Source organism: Sarcophilus harrisii, chromosome 1 (assembly GCF_902635505.1).
Source record: "Sarcophilus harrisii chromosome 1, mSarHar1.11, whole genome shotgun sequence".
Classification (NCBI taxonomy): Eukaryota; Metazoa; Chordata; class Mammalia; order Dasyuromorphia; family Dasyuridae; genus Sarcophilus; species Sarcophilus harrisii.
In genome coordinates, this window is record NC_045426.1 from 362,100,647 (window position 1) to 362,121,268 (window position 20,622).

The following is a 20,622-nucleotide window of genomic DNA, read 5'->3' on the forward strand; positions in this document are numbered from 1 at the left end:
TATGTAAATGTGAATTATTAAAAAGATGATTGTTTAAGAAATGCTGACTAATTAATAAGTAAAGAGAAGGAAGGATGTTCCAAGGCAAAGGCAATATTCTCAATTATGAGTCATGAGTATTAAAAGGTACATTAAGTGTTTGGGTTACTCTTTATAGAAAGTAGACTAGTTTGGCTGAAGCTAAGTTTGGTGTTGCAGCTCAGGCTAGAAAAAGGGTGACCCCAACTATAGAGGACTTTGAATGTCATGCTAAGAAGTTTGAACTCACATAGACAACCATAGAGAACTACTTATGAATTTTGAACCAAGCAGTCTATTCATAGAAAAGATTATTTTGGTAGGCATGCGAAGGACATATTGAAGGAAATGAAAGAAGAGGAAAATGGAGGCAAGAATGGGAGGGCTATTGAAATTATGTGTAAAGGTAGGAATGAGGACCTATACCAGGGTGAGAGAAGTAGGGTTAGAGAGAAGAAAGAAATTGCAGAAGAGAATCAATAAAACTTGGTAACTTTGAAGTTATGAGACATGAGGGAGGGAAGAATCAAAGATAACCCCAAGACTAGGTGAATGGATATTGAAGTCAGAAGGAAGAACAGGTTTGCTGGAAGAGATTGATCAGCTGGATTTTGGAATTTGAGGTACAGATAGTATATCCAGAAGGATATTTTCTGTTGGTAGCTGAAAATGCAGGCCTAGAACCAGAAGTGAGATTGGAAATATAAGTTTAGACATCACCTTCATAGAAACAGTGGTTGAAGCTATATGAATGAAAGGGATTGTTAGGAAAGAAAGGAAAAAGTACATAATCTTGGGGACTACCCACATTTTTTAAGTGTAAAAATTTTTTCTTTATCTATAAATTGGGTAGGATACTACACCCACTTCACAGAATTATTATGAGAAAAATACTTGAAAATGTAATTTGTTTAAAATTTCATTAAATATTTCCTAATTACATTTTTAAAAATTAGCATTCATTGTTTAAAATTTTGAATTCCAAATTCTCTCTGGCTCTTTCATGATCCCTGGAGAAGGCAAGCAATATAATATCAGTTATATATATGAAATCACAGATTTCCACATTAGCCTTGGTGCAAAAGAAAACACACATGTGCTTGAGCACATATGTGTGTGTGTGTGTGTTTCAAAAAGAAAGGGAAAAATAAAGAAAATCAAAAAAGTTTGCTTACATCTGCACTCAGAGTTCATCTGTTTTTTTCTCTGGAGATGGACAGCATTTTTCATCATGAATCCTTTGGAATTGTCTTGGACTATTGTATTGATCAGAATAGCAAAGGCTTTCACAGTTGATCATTGTTACAATATTGCTGTTACAGTATTGCTGTACATTGTTTTTGTTAGTTCTACTCACTTCACTTTCCACCAGTTCATATAATGCTTTCTAGCAAAACTTAATTTTTTACATACTATCCCAAAGATCTTAGCTTAAAAACGTACTAAGACTTCTGGAACCCACTATGTTTTACTGTTGCCTCCTTGATTGAATTTTTCTGAATTTTGGACTCCACTATGTGTTCCTATTATTTCCCTGATTGAATTTGTTATCCCACCCTCTCTCCATAGTCATTGATTAAACTGATAGACACAAAGGAAGGCCAATAGGTGTTGAGTATTTTTACTTTCTCTCATGTCTAGGAACCATCCATTTCTCTACCTATTGTTCTGAGATGTTGGTCCAGGATGAGGGTCCTCCCTAGACAGGAGATTCCATAGGCCTGGTGTTTTTACAGTTTATTGCCGTAAATCCCATAGGCATACAAGCAACATCCACATGGTCTCACCATCGCCTTCATACTGGATGATATCGTGTTGCCTTTTGATTTGTTACAATACTTACTTGGCTGCTTCTCTAAACAATCATTCTTCGTTCTTTGATATACAGCCATTATTGGCTTTTAATTTTTTTTCTTATACATTTATCCATATGGCGACTTTCCCCATTGCAGTTTTGACATATTGCAGATTGGCATAAGAAATTAAATGGGAATGGGGAGGAGGGGAAAGTTTTGCAGAAGCTGCAGCCAGCAGATGATGCAGAAAAAAGTTGAAAAACTCAGAAATGCATAAATATATGTGTAGTATTGTATAATATCAACATATTTCATCTTTTAATACCATAATAATTCAGACTTCTTCTCTGGTAAGAAGGGAAACCAAACATTTTTTGCAGATTTTCCAGATTGTGAGGGCACCATTCCCTATCCCCTATGATATGGAAGGGATAACTGTATTCTTTTCTTTGATTGTAAGGAAAATGCTCAGGAAAACTTATAGCACTTATATGAATTATCTAGCTGGCATTAGCTCAGTTGACTAAAGTAAGAGGTTTAAGAGAACTGTACCATAGGTACAAACAAACCTTTCATATGCTCAGTGAATATCATGTTTTTCTGCTGCCATGGATAGCACCCTTAATACTAGACAGCTGTCTAGTATGTGTGGTACTGGGGGATTGAATGAAAAAGAGGCTTTTCTAAAAGCTTATCTTGTAGTTAGAAAAAAAAACTTAAGCTCAACCAAATAATTTCTTGATAATAGCCTCATCTCTAAGTATTATTATCTAATTAAAGCCCTGTTGGATAACAGAATAGAAACCAGAAAAACAGACACAATAGAATGAAAAATGGAATAAAATATGAGAGAATAAGATAAATATATCCAATGTAATGTTATTTAAATAATAAGATTAAAAGATTGATGTCAGTCATTCAGTAAATTTTATTTTCCCCTCCAGAAGCACAATGATGATTTCGAGATGACATCCTTTTGGTTATCCAATACATGCCGCCTTCTTCATTGCTTGAAGCAGTACAGTGGGGATGAGGTAAGAGAAACATTATTGTCAGTTTACAGATACAACAGTACAAAGAGGAGGGGGAAGAAAGAAAGGAAGAAGAGGAGAAAAAGAGGAGGGAGCAAGAGAGAGAAAGAAGGGGAAGGAAAAAAGAGGGAAGGGGAAAAAAGAAATGGGGGGAAAAGATGAAAGAAATAGGGAAAGAACAAAATAAAGAAACATCATTGCCCTATATCAAGACTGGTCAGTCTCCCCAAATCTAGCTAGACTTGTAAAAAGGATATTTGAAACCTTTCTAAATTGACAGAAACTATATGTTCTACAAGCATAATCTTTAAGAACCCAAGTTCGCTTCCATACCACAATGAGGCATTGGAGAAAGCTGTGTGTATGTGTACACATGTGCCCTTAAAAGTTTTTTATCTAAATCTAAATGTCTAGATTGGTATAGAGACTAACCAATAGAGAAATTCTTTTGATCAATGAAGATTGACAGATGTTTTATACCTTACATTCTTGAGTGTTGCCTGGGTCACTGAGATGATAAATGACTCTTCTAGCATTCACTAAAGCCAGTGGCTTTTAGCTTCTGCTGAGGCTTTAGCAAAATCTACCATGTACTTTTAAAAATATATACATATACACATATATATACACACACATATGTCTCTCTGTATATACATATTTATATACATATATATGTGATTTTTGCAAAACTGGCTGCCCCTTTAGTCACTGAAATGTTCTTCACAACAAAGTATAACCTAACTTCAGTTTATAGTAGAATCTTCTCCCAGATTGTCTGACTCAGCACGTCAGAAGAGCTGAATTTGTTCCAACGCTAGCTTGTGCTGTACTCAAAACGGCACATTTTCAAATATATTTTAGAAAGAAAAGATGAAATGCTAAAAAGAAGCTTGTTCCTATCATAGAGCTTGTAGAAGAGTTCTGGATTTAAATTTATCAGTCTGATTCCATCTCTGCTCATTACTGTTGTATGACTTTGAGGAAGTCACTTTCTTTCTCTAAAGTTCCATTTCTTCCTCTATAAAATGAGGAGATAGATCTCTAAGGTCACTTCCAGCATTAATTCAAGGTTTTATTAGAAGTCTTTCTTTCCTTAAGAAAAAAAGTTCTTTTGCACCTTATTGTCCTCTAACAAGAAAAGGCTGGAAAATTTCACTGCAACATCTAGTAGAATTCCAAGCTCTGATGCCACATGTGTTTTGGACTCACAACCAGAGTTCTAGACCAGTCCCTTAATGAGCGGAGGATCAGAACACACATGCAGAGTAGGAGTAGGAGACTTTCCATCTACTATAGGTAGCCCAGATGATAAAGAATAGGCATCTGCATTTCCCTGGACCTGACCCACCAGCCTGCTTTGTATACTCTGTGAGTCAAAAATGTTTTTTTACATTTTAAAATAAAGTGAATTTTTCAAGTGTAACAATCATTCTTATCTCCAGACTACACATAAAACAGGCTTTGGCTTGAATTTGGTTTTTTAGCTACAGTGTCCCTATCTACTAATTTCTAGATTATAACCTATTGGAGCAAATTAAAACTTCAAAAAGATGGGCAGGAAGATATGCTAACCCACTCTTTTAGGGGCTTTCCTGAGAAGCTTCTGGACAAGATGGAATCTCCCATATACCCAAATTGTCAGGAAGAAGAACATATATCAACAATATCTGATGGCCTGAGTATGAAATAGTAAGTCAGGGTTATTTTCAGCATTCACCAAAACAAGAAATTCTAGACTACTGTGCAAAGCATGCCAGTTATGGAATCAGAAAGCCTCTACTAATTAATAACTTTGTGGCCTGGGAGAAGCCAGTTCATGTCTATGGGTCTCTTATTTATCAATGAAGGGACTGGACTAGATTGATTCCTGAAGTCAGTAATAGCTTTAAATTTATAATCCTGTGGTTTTTTGTACTTAAGAACTAGCATTTAACATGTTGGCTTATTTGGGTTCTATTCACAACTTTGAGCTCTGCGATTTGGGGTAAGTCATTTAAATCCTCTGTGCCATTGTTTCCTCATCTCTATAAAAATGGGGGTAAACTAAAGGTTTACCTTTAGTCCCTTCCAGATGAAATTCTAATTTTTTTCATATTTGTTCTTTTATATGTTACATGAACAGCATCCAAATGCTAACATTAGAATATTATAGCTGGTTGTTTTTTTTTAAAAGTATGGAACCCAGGAATGAGGGACTCTCTGAGACAACCATGGTCCAAAGGGCAAAGAGCTAGCTGTCATCCTGTCCCTGGCAAAAAGATGAACTTTCCCAATGTATTTTCTCCTATCAGGGATTCATGACCCAGAATACCCCCAAACAGAATGAACACTGTCTTAAAAATTTTGACCTCACTGAATACCGCCAAGTCTTAAGCGATCTCTCCATCCAGATTTACCAGCAGCTCATTAAGATCGCAGAGGGCATGTTACAACCGATGATAGGTAAGTGGATATTAAACAATTCATATGATTGTGAGGTTTGGAAGGGAGGCCAAAGATAGCTTGTTCCATGTTGCCACCCCCTCAGAAAAGCTTTTGCAATAGACAAGGGGGGAATCCCCAGAGAAAGTTAGTTTTTTTCTAAGCAAATTGACCTGCCTTCTATGAGGGTTGTAGTATTTGCTTCAATCCTCCCTTTTCAAAGTACAGATAGAATTTTTTTTAAAGCAAAAACTTTATAAACTCCCAGCAGGATTAATAATTGCCTGGTATTAGACTCTTGTATATGGTTATGTTTTGAAGTATGAGAAAGGAACCACAATGCACCTAGATCCATGTCACTTGTGTAGAAAGGAGATGAAATGTTCATTACCCTGTTAGAGAGCACAAAATTGTCTGTCTGAAAGATATATGTATCCAGAGAGAAACATTTTCCTTCCTTGTTAGTCTGATGAGGAATGGCTGTATCACTCACTCAAGAGATAGTTGCCCCAGGACTGGTGTTCCTTTATAAAGTGGTTTAATAGAAAGAGTCCTGGATTATATTAAAGACTCACTTATCTACAGTACATAGAAAATGCTGCTGCCTTTTTTGAAGACAGAGTTCTGTCAACTTATTTTTTAAATAAGCATAATAGTTGAGGTCCATCCCTCTGCTACTTTAGAGATGTAGCAAAAATAATGAACGAAATATACATAAAATTCATATACAATAAAGTGAAGAAAGTACAACTTATGCCACTTAACAGTTTATTATAGGAACTAGACACAACTCATTGAGCAGCATAAAGGTTTGTTTACATATTACCTTGGGGTGCTAGATAATTTTCCATTTTTTAAAAAAGAAATTCTGGTGTTCCTAGAGGTTTTTTGTTTTCTTTCATTTTAGTCTTTGATTACTCTTCAAATTAGGTTCATGGTAAACTGATATAATTTGATTTTTACAAATATGCAAAAGGTAACATGAACTTAACTACTTTTTTGTGTTCTAAATTGTGGTTACATAAATCCAAATCAATTGACAGTTATATAAGCTTTTGAACACAAACTATAAAATTAAAGATTTTCTATTTTTCTTTAAATATTTTCATGTTGAAATCCACTTTCAATTAAAAAGAGGAAAAAAAACAATTTTTTAGACTCCAGATTAAATACCTTTATTCTACATGCTGTCATTTTCATTCTTCACTCAAGCCCATTTACTCAGGCAGTACAAAGGTACAGAAATTAATAGCTGGGAGTCTTATCTTTTTTTTTTAAGGAGTCCAGTCTTATCTTTTTTTTTTTTTTAAGGAGTTCAGGCTATGCTTCCATGAAATGAAATGAAAGTGTTCTTACTTCCATGGATGAAGGAGTTCCTAAAAGTATCCATTCATACCATATTCTTCATTATAATAAGCTATATTATAGCAAAATTCCAATCTAGTCTATTTCTCAGGGCAGGAGAACAGAATTACCAGTTGAATAACTTGCCCCAGATGCTTCTAAAGCAACTTCTTTCTTATCCCTCTCTGCTATTTCCTCATTCTCCTCCCACCCCAAAAGATGGAGACCTAAAGTCTAAAAAGCTATTTGAAAGGTTTACTTCATATTATATATAGTATTTGATAGTCTTTATTTCTCTTTATCCTTGGAACTTTTTCTAGAACTTACTTCTTAGCCCTTTTAAATTCTTGGAGACTCTTGGCTAAAAAATTCCATGCCAAGGAAGAGTAGGATGTTAAAATAATATTGATAACAAACATTTGTGTAGCATTTTAATGTTTTATTAGTTCTTTACAAATATCTTGTTTTATTCTCATAATTCTGGGCTTTAGATACTATCATTATCCCTATTTTATATGAAGCATACATATATATACATATATATATTAGACTGAAGCAGATAGAGGATACATGACATGCTTGGAGTCATACAGCTAGGTCTAAGGCCAAATCTGAACTCAGGTCTTCCTGACTCTAGGTCCAAGTACTCTCTTCACTGTGTGTGTGTGTGTGTGTGTGTGTAATTTTTTTTTGGCAAGCTACCTTAAGAACAGGCATATTTATAAATTTTTTGTCCCTGGGTATTTTTCTGGTGCCCCATTTCCCAACTTCTTAAACTATGGGTCATGACCCCATATGGGGTATCATAACTAAAAATATAGGGGACATGAAATTTTATTTACCTACCTTTATTTACCTGGGATCATGTAAAAATTTCTTGAATGAAAAAGGAGTCATGAGTGGAAAAATATTAAGGGGCTCTGTCCTGTATCAAAACTCAAGAGAAACTGGAACATCTGGGTGATATACAAATTAACAATGTTGTTTCATAGGGAAAATCTTTGAGCCCATTTGCTATTTTCTTTCTAGTGTCCGCCATGTTGGAAAATGAAAGCATTCAGGGTTTGTCTGGAGTGAAACCAACAGGCTACAGGAAACGATCTTCCAGCATGGTAGATGGGGACAATTCCTACAGCCTCGATGCCATCATACGCCAGATGAATTCCTTTCACAGTGTGATGTGCGATCAGGGCCTTGATCCTGAGATCATACAGCAGGTGTTTAAGCAGCTCTTCTACATGATCAATGCTGTAGCCCTCAACAACCTCCTGCTCAGGAAGGATGTCTGTTCTTGGAGCACAGGCATGCAACTCCGGTGAGTTAAGCGGGGTTAGGAGAAAGGTGTCCGGAGTGCCCACAGCAACAACTGATATCACAAACTAGAACCACAAAGCAGAAACTTTACCTCAGTTCAGCAAAATTTAAATCACTCCTGTGAGTAAGATACTATGCTTAGATGCTTTATCCCTAAAAAAGAAAACCAGAATACCACAGAACTGGGAAACTTAACGTTTGACATTTAGATAGCAAACATTTACCTGTATATAAAGATAAATATAAAATAGATTTAGGAGAAAATTAAAAATTAAGTAATTGAAGAGTTTATATACATGAATGAATCAATACCAACAAGATGGAACTGTTTTTCATGTTAGTTTGTAGATATAATGTAATGCCAATTGAGACATTAGTGGACAATTTCATTAGAATCTAATCAAGTTGCTAAGTGAAATGAGCAGAACCAGGACATCATTGTACATGGCAACAACAAAATTATATGATGATCATTTCTGATGGACGTGGCTCTCTTCAACAATGAGATGATTCAAACCAGTTCCAATGATCTAGTGATGAAGAGAGCCATCTATACCCAGAGAGAGGATTGTGGGATTTGAGTGTGGAACACAACATAGCATTCTCAGTCTTTTTGTTGTTGTTTGATTGCATCTTATTTTCTTTTTCATTTTTTCTGGTCTGATTTGATTTTTCTTTGGTGCAGCAAAATAATTGTATAAATAGGTATGCATATATTGGATTTAACATATTTCTACCATGTTTAACATATATTGTACTACTTGACATCTAGGAGAAGTGGGTGAAGGTGGGGGGAGGAATTGGAACATAAGGTTTTGCAAGGGTTAATGTCACATAATTATCCATGCATATATTTTGAAAAATAAAAAGCTTTAATTAAAAAAAAATTATCACGTGAGAACAAAATGTATACAGAAAAATAAATAGATATGGATATTAGGAAAATTATGAAAAATATTGAGGAAGAAGAAGGCCTCACTCTCCTAAATCTCAAATGATTTCCACAAAGCGGTAATGATCAAAATCATCTGGTTCCAGATTTTAAAATTAAAAAATAGATTAGAAAAGAATAAGTATTTGAGAATTGGAACTAAAAGTATATAGCATACTTTTTGTAAACAATTTCTGATATAAATCTAACATTCAAAATATATAAACAACTAGCATAAATTCATAATTGGAAGACTAGTTCTCCAATGGACTGTTGATTAAAGGGATTAAAATCAGTTCTCAAATTAAAAAACAACAATTTAACATTAATCTCTTAAGAAGAAAACTTAAATGAGAAAATTTAAATATAAAAGAGAAAACATAAAATGATATGAATCTGTAAAATTGGTAGGATTAGCTTAAAAACAATAAATTTTCATTTTGGAGATATCTAAAAATAGGCATTTTTATATAAGTAAAATTATGAATTTGGTATAATTTTTTAAATGATTACATTCTTCTCTAGAACTTAAACTCCGTGGACAGAGACTCTCTTTGTTTTTCATTTTTTGTCTTTTATTCCTAGAGCTTAACATAATGTCTTCTATACAGTAGCCATTTAACAAATATTGAACTAGTTGGATTTGAACACTATTTGGTAACATATAATATGAGCTACAAAATTATACATTTCTTTGACCCATTGATCCCATATACTCTAAGGGTATTATTCAAAGGGGGGAAAGACTATCTGTACACAAAATATTCTTAACAGCTTTATTCATATGGGGGGGGGGGAAGAAACAATTCCTGTATCCATTAATTAATGGGATAGCTGATCAAATTTTGGCACGTAAGAAGTTTTGTGTTATAATGAATAGAAAACAAATATTTGACTCAGGAAGATAATTCAACACCTGTTTGTGGTGCAGTTATAGACAAGTTACTTAACCCCTTGGTATTCTGGGGGAAAAATATTTTTAATAGTAGTTTTCCTAATTTACATGTAAAAATAGTTTTCAGCATACACTTTTTTAAAAATTTTGAGTTCTAAATTTTTTCCTTCCTTCCTTCACAACCCCCCTCCCTAATACAGTAAATAATTTTATATACATTGTGCATAAGCAGTCATATAAAATATATTTCCACATTAGTCATCTCGTGAAAGAAGAAACAAGCCAAAAGAATGTGTGTGCGCACGCATACATGACAACAAAGAAAGCGAAATAGTATTCTTTGGCCTGCATTCAGACTCCACCAGTTCTTTCTTTGGATAGAAATAGCATTTTCCACCAATCCTTTGAAATTATCTTGGATCATTGTATTGCTATAAAGAACTAAGTCGTTCATAGTTGATCATGGCACAGTACTGCTGATATATATACAATATTCTCCTGGTTCTCCCCACTTCATTTTGCATCAGTTCATGTAAGCCTTTTCAGGTTTTTCAAAAATCTACCTGCTTGTCATTTCTTATAGCACCATAGCATTCCATTCCATTCACATACCACAACTTATTCAGCCATTCCCCAAATATGGTCATTCTTCTCAATTTCAAATTTTGTGCCATTACAACAAGAGCTGCTATAAATATTTTATATATGTAGGCCCTTTACCTTTTTGTGACCTCTTACAGACCCAGTAGTGGTATTGTTGAATCAAAGGTTATACACAATTTGATTGCCAGTTGGGCATAGTTCCATATTGCTCTCTAGAATTATTGGATCAATTCACAACTCCAACAATGCATTATAGGTCTGAGTAACTTTCTAAGTCTTTAAGTTACCAAGTGAGTTACCTATATATTTAATGAAGAAAATTTCTACATCTCTTCCTCCCTAGTAGGACTGGATCAAAAAAAAAAAAAAAAAAGAACAGTTGTGAAGAATATAAATACATAGAAATAAGTATGGTAGAAGGGAAATAATGCAGAATGAAAAAAAAAGCAGATGAGTTATTTGTCAGGTACTATAAATGCTTTACAAATATCATGCCATTTAATCCTCATAACAGCATTGTGAGGTAGATACTATTTCTGTCCCTATTTTACAGTTGAGGAAACAAAGGCAAAAAAATCGGTTAAGTTGACTTATACAGGGTCATATAGTTGGTAAGTGTCTAGAGATAGATTTGAACTCAAAGCCTCCTCAAAGACTCCAAGCCCCAGCTTCCATATACTGCAGTACTTCCATGATTTATTTTTGATTTATGAATCTAGGTATAATATAAGCCAGCTTGAGGAGTGGCTTCGTGGGAAGAATCTCCACCAGAGTGGAGCAGCAGAGACAATGGAGCCTCTGATCCATGCAGCACAGCTCCTGCAGTTAAAAAAGAAAACTCCTGAAGATGCTGAAGCCATTTGCACCTTATGTACCTCCCTCAGTACACAGCAGGTATGGGATTGTCGTAGGCTCCTTCTCCTACAGTCTAGCAGAGCTGCCTTAGTTTAGATGAAAGTCTGGATGCTAGTAGTTCTGTTTTCAAAAGTTTGCAATACTTGCCTCAGTAACTGCAAAACTCCCAGGGCTGGAGAAAATAGAACTATTACAAAGTACATGACTCAATACTATGTTGCCAGAACATTCTAGATCAAAAAATATGGAATTGTTTTAATTTTTAAAAGTTAGGTTGAAAGAGAACTCCAAATGTTTATAAGCTTTAAGTTAATAAATAAATAAATAAATAAATGCTCTTGAAAGCAAATTCTGACTAAATAGCCAAAAAAGGGACATTTGCCTCCAAAAACATCCATTTGCATAAAAATAAATGGTATTTGGGGAAGACAGGTTGAGAGTTGCATTTTGTGTGAAAATTTTATTGATAGGAGTCTATATTATCCATTCCTAATTTGGGTCTGAATTCAATATTTGACTGAAATCCATTCTTTGAGATTTTCTATAGGTTCAGATAGGATTAACTTTTTGTGACCAACATTTCTTTTGATTGCAACAGATTGTCAAAATCCTCAATCTTTATACGCCCCTGAATGAATTTGAGGAACGAGTGACAGTAGCCTTCATAAGAACAATTCAGGTAAGTTTGAGAATGTTGTTGTTTCCAGAATTGGAATTGAAAGTATCATTCACCTAACTTGCTAAGAAACACTAGCTTAAAGGCAGAAGATGGCTAGATGACACATGCTAGGGTCTTGTTCCCTCTGAAACGACTGCCTTTGTCAGAAAAATGAAGTGCATAATGTGGATTGGCAATATTCACCTGAACAGTCTCTGATTTTAGAGGCATAAAATCAACATAAACTATTTTATTACAATTTTATTTATTACTAGAATATAATCAAGTTATATAACCATACCCAACAATATTATAAGGAGAAAAATAATTTCATATAGATAAACATATATGTTTGTAGAAGGTACATACGCTAATATTTATTTTATTAAATAATTGCTTAAAACACTGACATATATAATTTAGAGTGGGGAAATGCCTCATTTGTGTGATGTCACAGGCATTATGATGTATTTAAAAGAGCATTCAATTTGGAGTTGAGAGACTAAAGTTACAATCCTATCCAGTGATACTTAACTGAATGTATGACCATGGGCAAATCACTTAATTCTTTTGATTCTCAATTTTCTCATTTATAAAATATAGATAGCCTTCCAATCTTCTTGTTTGGCTCAGAAGAAATCATAACTTATATTTCTAGAAAGCACTAAAGTTTGCAAAACATTTCACATTAAATAAATTCAATTGAGCCCCAAAAAAGCCATAGCTATTTATAGCTATAATTTATTTATAATTATATAGCAATTTATAGCTATTATGTCAATTTTACAAATGAAAAAAAAGTTCAAAAAGTTTAAGTAATCTATTCTTACACATTCCATTCACTTACAGATAATCAGCTAATCTCACAAATTTTCAAAAATCATTGACAACTCCACTTAATGTGGAGTATGGAAACATATTGAGTACATGTGGCTTCCTCAAATGTACATGTGGAAAAATAAAACAATCCTGTAACTTCTCTAGGTATTAAAAACTTGAACAGACATGGTGAAAAGTCTAGATTTATGAAGATAGCTTTATCAGTAGGAATAAAAGCAGCAGTTTGAAAATATATTTAGGTCAGAGAAAAGGAAATGTTCCAAACTTGAGAGAAAATATATAATTTTGCATTTTGTTTTGTTTTGTTTACAAAAAGCTAGTTCCATTAAACTGCTCTTGGGCAACTATTCCCAACATGTTACAAATGTCCTCAGAAATTTAGATGATTATAGAGTCTTCCATTTGAAGGAAAGCCAATGATGATGATGGTGTTGCTGCTGCTGCTAGTGGTGGTGGTAGTGGTAGTGATGATAAATATCATTTATGTAGCTCTTTATGACTTGCAAAGTTCATTATAGATATTGCCTTAATTTATCTTAATAATCCTAGGTAGTAGATGCTATGATTATCCAGATTTTACAAATAAGAAAACTAAAGCAGACAGAGGTTAAATGACTTACCAGGGAGTTAGTGTCTGCCATTAGATTTGAACTCAGGTCTTTCTAACTCTAGGTCCAGTGTGTTATCCATTGGGTTAGCAGCCACAGTGAAAGGATAAATTAACTTTGGAATATCTTAGAAGATGATTTACTAAAAGATGCTGAACCAAAGGAAAAGTTCCACTGAATTTAAAACACCAGATTTGAGGGGAACCTGATTAAACACAATTATCAGTGGAAAGCAGGAAGAATTGTACTGATAGGAAAGGAGCCAATTAAGATGGCAGTCAACAATAATGCTGATCCCGATATGCTTGCAGCACTCGAATTTTGGGAGGGCCCATTCTTCTACAGAGGTGATTGACCACACCATAAATATCTATGTAAGAAGGGATTAACCCTTCCTGAAGATCTGTAGAGGCAGATTTTGCATCATTCTCATTCATCCATAGCATTGGTCTTTCTGTCAAGGTTGCCTCCATTGGTGAACCACTTTCTCCTTATTTAAGTACAAATCAAGTGATTGCTATACATTTTTACTTTAACTTCATCTTTTTAAGATAATTTCAAGTAGGTTTTGTATAAAATAATTATAAATAGGCAAGATCTTACAACAGTCAGAAATCTGAACTTGCTAAACTTATGAGTTCAGGTGATTATTCATTTTTATTAAATTATTCCCCTCAAGGTTCCTGTTAAATAATAGATATGTATTTTAAATTATTAGCATAAAAATTTACACAAAAAAGATACCTATTAATGTAATTCTTAAAATGTTGTCCCATTTACCCCATCAGCCATCCCATCCTCAAAACCTTATATAAGTTTTTTTTAGTCTTGCTTCTATTCTTTTTTTTTAACTTTGTTTTCAATTAAAAAGCATTTATTTTCTCTCCCCTCTCCCCAAAGAAAGAAAAAAAAGAAGAAGAACAAAAACACAACATAAAAACCAAACAATATAACAAATATTATGGTCAAACAAATTCTTACCTTACCTTGGTACTACTACAAATCTGTCAGAGGGGAATAATGTTTCCTCATTGCTTCTCTGGACTCATGGATAGTCACTGTATTGATCAGTGTTCTTAAAGCCTTTCAAATTTGATTGTCTTTATTGTGTTATAATTGTGGCATAAATTGTCCTTCTTCTTTCTTTTCCTTTTACCCCAAGTTCATATAAGTTTTCCCACTTTTTAAATGACACAATGATATTCCAGTTCATCCATTCTGCAAGTTGTCCATATAGCTTTTTTAAGGTGCAGAATCCTGGACTGATCCTATTGGTTATCATGTTATGCTCGTTAAAAATAATTTAAATGCTGCCAGAACAGTTTAAACTCAGACCCTTTCTTTCCAAGTTCATCTTGGTATGTTGGAATCCAAATAGCACTGCCTTTTATTTGTACATGAGATTTTCATATATGAGAGAGAACTGTAATGAATCTTCATATCAAAAGATACCTTGAGTTCCTCTTAGTTTCAAATTATCCCAGATTGGTACTTTTTTCCTTTTTTAAAATATCTACAGGGAAAGAGTTTGTAACTTCCAGACAAGAATTCCTTCTTTATGTCTCTCAGTTTCATTTTCCATAGGATGAGGTGGTTGGAATAGAAGATTCTTGAGATGATTCTTTCCATCTATATCTCCTTTGATTCTAAAACAGATGCGATCCCTGGCCACCTAATCCCTGGTTTATTTTCCAGATTTTTCTCAGGATATGTTAAGTCATACATGAACCTGATCATTTTAAAGGTACAGTATCATTATTTGAAATAAAGGCAAAATCAGAATTTTTAATGATTTCCTTCTCCTCAGGCACAACTACAAGATCGAAATGACCCTCAGCAGCTGCTATTAGACTTCAAGCACATGTTCCCTGTCTTATTCCCATTTAACCCATCCTCCCTGACCATGGACTCGATTCACATCCCTGCAGCTCTCAATCTGGAGTTCCTCAATGAAGTGTGAAGACTTGGCTTCAGACCCAGTGAGTCCAAGCAAAAAGAAACAATGACATAAATTGAAGGACATATTCATTGTGGTAAAAGTGGACCAAGGCAGAGCCTAAAAACCTGTGCAAAGTGCTGAACTGTCCATTATCAGGCACAGATCTTCAATGTGATTATTTTTCTTTTGTATTCTACAAACTCAAAATAAGAATACTTGAAATGCAGGTTGGTTATTTTTTTTAAGTTTGGTTTCAGACTAAATAAGTGCACAGTCCATAGCAATTTAAATAGTGACTTTCCCAGTGCCATAATCAATGTACCAATCTTGTCAAGCAGACATTGGCCATCTTTTTGATCTTCATTCCGTGGCTATTTAATGCTTTAAAATTAGACATTTAAACTGCCTTCAGGGAACTTCTAACACATGCTAATGCTGATCATTTTGAGGGTGCAAATATTCCCCTTTCTACTGTTATAGGAAGTGGGGGAAATGATGTTGTGGGTTTGTGGTGGGTTGTCTGGGGACCAGGGTGAGTTTGCCCAATCTTTTCCACCATGAGGCAGTGCCAGTAATGTTGGCCTCCTCATCCTTTCCTCGGGCTTTAGTTATATTTTTAACTTTGCTTTTTTGGAGCAAAAATGTCACAATTATACAATCCCCTTTATGCCCAAAGAATTCTCAGTTTCTATATTTAGGAACAGTTATTTAGTTAAAGCTGCTACATGTCCATGACCCTAGATGATGACTGGCAAATTAAGTAACTGTTAGAAGAGATGTTCTCATGTCCAAAACTTGTTCACAGTGAATGAATCCATACTAGACATTATTTTTATGTACATAATTCCCCCCAAGTTAAGGAGTTCTAATTACTATTGTCATTTATGAAAGAAAGCATCAATGGGAAGACTAGTAATCCCAAAATGTCATTTATTTATTCTCTAATATGATGGGAGATCTCATAAATAGTACTTCATTTTTTTTTCAGCAGTCCCTAGGCAGTTAAATTCCTTCCCCAAAGAATATTTATGAGTGATTGAAATTAAGAAAATAATGGATATAGATTTGTTTTTTAACTTAGCTGCTGCATTTTTTAAATCCACTAAAATTCCAGTAAAATATCTGATGATGTTCATCTAATTCAGTTTGCATTAAAGATTTTTCAGAGTTACTCTATTAAGAGCATATGAAATCTCCCTGATAGAAAATAAGGGTATGGAATTCTGAGCACTTAATAGGACAAATTTTGTCATTTTTTCCCTCCTAACACAAAGCATCTATTTTGAAAATTCTACATGACCTTTTATACTATGTACCTTTGTTTACTGTTTTCATTTATTTTCCTTTTTTTTTTTTTAATTGTGAAAATTTCTTAATAGATTGTGACAGTATGAAGAAGGATATTGCCAGGACCGGAAAAAGTTTGTTAACCCAGAGAGAAGTGGCCCCTCTTCCTGATTTTTAACAGGGAAGTTTAAATTATTTCACAAATTACCAGTTACATGACCCAATTATTCTTAACTGTAGTTTCCCTTGAGAGTTCACAACAAAGAACTCATAGGACCTAGAAACAGATACATACCTCTTTCCTTAGCATTTCTCCCTAGCAAATACTTCCTTCTTTCCTTCCTGGCCTCTGTTATCACCCTCATCCATGTGGTTTTAGAACAGCAGAACACTCCCCTCTTGTTATGATGACAAAGATTTCAAATTTAATCCTCTGTTTATATGACCACCTTTACTTCCACAACAAATATTTGTAACTTATTTTGGGGTATCTCTGAACCAGGGCCCCACTTGCTCTGTCTTGTGCCTTTGAGCTTTGGCTAGCTCAAAAGTACAAGTGGCATCTTCCTTTCCATGCTTCCCTTAAGCTTCTTTCTTTTAAGCTTCATTCACCAGATAGGGAAAAATTTTGATTTTCTAAAGAAAAAGGTGTCTATAAAGGCAATTACTGCCAACTGTCCCTAACTAGCTTCTTTCTACCTTCAGTTTCCCTAGACTGTTGCCTATTTTTCAGGGGTCCTTAGTTAATCATAAAAACAACAAAAATTTATGGTAGGTAATGCTTAGCCATTAGAATAAAACAGAAATTTATCTACTGAAGTTTTTTTTTTTTTTCCTTCATAGATATTCTAATTAATCACAGAATTCATTCTTATTTTTTTCCTAAGGGATTACAGCTGGAGCTGTAATTTAATTTATGTGTATTATATTTTTAAAAACATAAGATTTTTATAGGACATTAGTATAGAAATATATAGAAAATGAATATTTAATGTTTAGATCTGTAATATTTAACTTACCACTCAGTTTGTGCTTGGAAGGGAACTCTTTTCGTATCTTTAATGTAAAAATCTTTGGTTGACTATTTTTGCTCCCTGCATTTAAAAAGCACACTTAATGCAACTTTATTCACTCACACATCCTCAATTCCATGGAAATCAGAATGGCATTTTGATTTAAGAATATAGTTCAATAAGATAATGACAAGGTTGAGATCTATCTTTATTAAAATCTCAAATGAGCACCTTTCCCACTCTGTGCCTTCAGCCGGCTGATTTCTCAATTGCTATTTTCCTGGAATAAGCATTATTGTGGGAAGAATTTTAATGTTCTATATAACATTGTGGTGGATTTATATTTATTCAGTAAGTCATTCTGAATTGTTTTAAATATTACAGAAGAAAAAAAAGATTTACAGATCACATCACTTAGGTTGATGGACTTTTTAAGTATGTGAAGAATGATCCCATTATATTCAGTTACTTATATGTACATAGCATTTACTTAACTAATCCTTGCTGACACTGTTGAGGCATCTTTTTCCTAACATATGCATTCTATCTGGGCTGCTATAGTTGTTTGAAACAACTAGGATGTTGCAATACACAAATATACATAAGAGTTTTTTCCCCTTTTCCTTGGGGCATGTTAATAATAATAACTCCTCTGGAGTTTCTAATGCCAAGTTTTAAAGTTATTTTTAAAGCACTTAGAAGTTTAGGGAAAAAAAATCAGCTGCCACAACCAGGTCAATCAGCACATATACATTGTCTGAATTACCCCTTTATTTAAAAAAAGGGGGGAGGGAGTCTGTAGTTGCCTTTTCATTTAATATTAAACACTATGACAAATTTTCCCAATACTACTGCAACAAGAGTATCATAACTGAATGACTACATAATGCCTGAACTATTAAATAGCTACTAAAATATGAAACACAGGGTAGGATCCTCTAGTTGTGGTTCATAGAAACCTTTCTCCACACCAGGTATTATCAAATTAAGCCCGATGTTATTGCATGTATAGCTAAATATTCATGGTTTACTTCTCTGCCATCCTGATGCCATAATTAGATTGGGGAGGAAAAACAAATAGACTAGAAATTTTTTTACAATACTAAGAGTAATAAAATGATATTGGTTTTGTTTATTTTAAAGGTCATTGGATGAAAAAAATTTTCCTACATTCTACAAACTTTAATACTTTTAAATGGGATAAATCTGAAATAAAATTAAAAGTTTTCTTAAAGTGCACCTCAAACCTGGCAAGAGTTGTAACATTTTTGCCTCCAAATGATGTTTAAAAGAAACAGCTTTTCTCTCTGAAGGAATTTCAATGATATTCAGGGGATGAATCAGATATCAGAAATGAAATACTACTGATAAAAGAATATTTTTCCATTTTGAACAAATCTGTAAACTACACCTTTGTTTATAGGAAAATGCTTATAATAGTCGCTGTAATATTCAGCTGTGGATAAAAATTTGTGGAAATAAATACTTTTGAATAAATATGGGTCTGCAAATCTAAATGAAATCTAGAAATCTTTGCAGCCAAATTTGGCTGAAAAGAAAAAAATTAACATATCTTCTGGGGACTAAGGGATAGAAGACTGAAGTCAAACATCTTATCAATGATAGATACTGCCAATCTTTTCCTCTCCCCTATCCCATGCACATGTGAACAGTAGATCTGTGAGTTAATTTGATTTTTTAGGAAGAAATATAGAATTGTACAATAATAGCTATTTGAACTTTTTAAGCAGTGATTCTACTACTAAGATTACTTTAAGAATGTTGTTCTTGGGGCAGCTATTTGGTGCAGTGGATGGAGCACCAGCCCTGAAATCAGGAGGACCCAAGTTCAAATCTTACCTCAGACACAACACTTCCTAGCTGTGTCACCCTGGGCAAGTTACTTAACCCCAATTGCCTCAGAAAAAAATGCTGTTCTTTAGAGGGTCCAGAGGGTGATGAGGGAACAAAAATGGTATGTTTGTATGTAACCCTTATTTCAGAGGCTCTTTCCTAATATGAAGAACCTGGGTGTTCATCTTGAAGACCTCTCATTTATCCAGATCATTATTGTCACACAAATGGAACCTAGGGATTTCAAGTAAACAAACAACAACAACAACAACAACAACAAAAGTTTAAGTTTATGGACTAGGGACTATGATTTTAAAAAAACAAAGTACAATTCTAGATGAGAAGGAGAGGAAGGAAAGAGAATAAACATTCATATAGACCCTATGATGGGTCAAGCACTGTGCTAAGTGAATTTTACAAACATCTCATTTGACACATCAACTCGGCAAGGTAGGTGCTGTTATCCTATGTAACATTTGAAGAAACTGAGGCAGAGTTTTTAAGTGACTTGCCTAAGGTCACAAAGGTAGTAAATGTCTGAGGTCAAATTTAAAAGTCGTCTTTAATTCTCTAGAACTAGCACTCTTTCCTGTTTTGTCACCAGTTGCCTCTGTAAAGGATCTATGATATATACAGATAAGGAAACATAATTTGAGGATAGAGCATTAACAATTGGGATCAAGAAGGGATACAATGGCTTCATGGATGACGTGACATCTGAGCTGAGCCTTAAAGTATTAAGAGCCAGAGTTGAGGACGAGGTGCATTACGGAAATCAATTAACAAACATTTCTTAAGCAGTGAAAGAACTTGTACTAAGCCCTATGATTCAAATAGAGCTAAAAAGACACTCTGTGTCTTCCAGAGAGCTCACAATTTAATGACAAAGACAGTGAGGGGCAGATTGTGGGAATGTATGAAGACAGGAGATCTACTATCCATTAGAAATGCTAATATGGGTGAAAGGGAGCGAGGCAATAAGACAGGGAGATATCATGGAGCTTGTCAAGTTCCGTATGGTTTAAGGCTTACATGGCTCCTGCTTCACAGAGAGATGAGTGCCAAGGGGTAGAGGGATGCAGGACAAGGACAGACAGTGCAATCCATTTTCTGACCTCCATTCTTTTATTCTCACTACTAACTAGACTTTATAAGATTAGATGTGTATGCCTCTAGGAGTGAAGTTAGATTTCAAGTATATTATTTTTCCCTAGT

At 34.2% G+C, this 20,622-nt stretch overlaps 1 protein-coding gene across 2 annotated transcripts in view; it reads left to right on the top strand.

Annotated features, from left to right (window-relative positions):
* The window catches only part of MYO5B (myosin VB), a 497,816-nt gene extending 478,438 nt beyond the window's left edge, over positions 1-19,378 (top strand). The window contains exons 35-41 of one of the 2 annotated variants that reach the window (XM_031945960.1): positions 2,759-2,848; positions 5,137-5,287; positions 7,640-7,925; positions 11,073-11,247; positions 11,807-11,887; positions 15,122-15,293; positions 16,633-19,378. In XM_031945960.1, coding sequence (XP_031801820.1) covers positions 2,759-2,848; positions 5,137-5,287; positions 7,640-7,925; positions 11,073-11,247; positions 11,807-11,887; positions 15,122-15,274 — 936 coding nt within the window. In that variant the 3' untranslated portion in view covers positions 15,275-15,293; positions 16,633-19,378. Of the gene's footprint in view, positions 1-2,758; positions 2,849-5,136; positions 5,288-7,639; positions 7,926-11,072; positions 11,248-11,806; positions 11,888-15,121; positions 16,596-16,632 lie in introns of those variants that run through there. The other variant, XM_031945961.1, reaches the window with a different exon arrangement.
* The last annotated feature ends 1,244 nt before the right edge of the window (positions 19,379-20,622 follow it).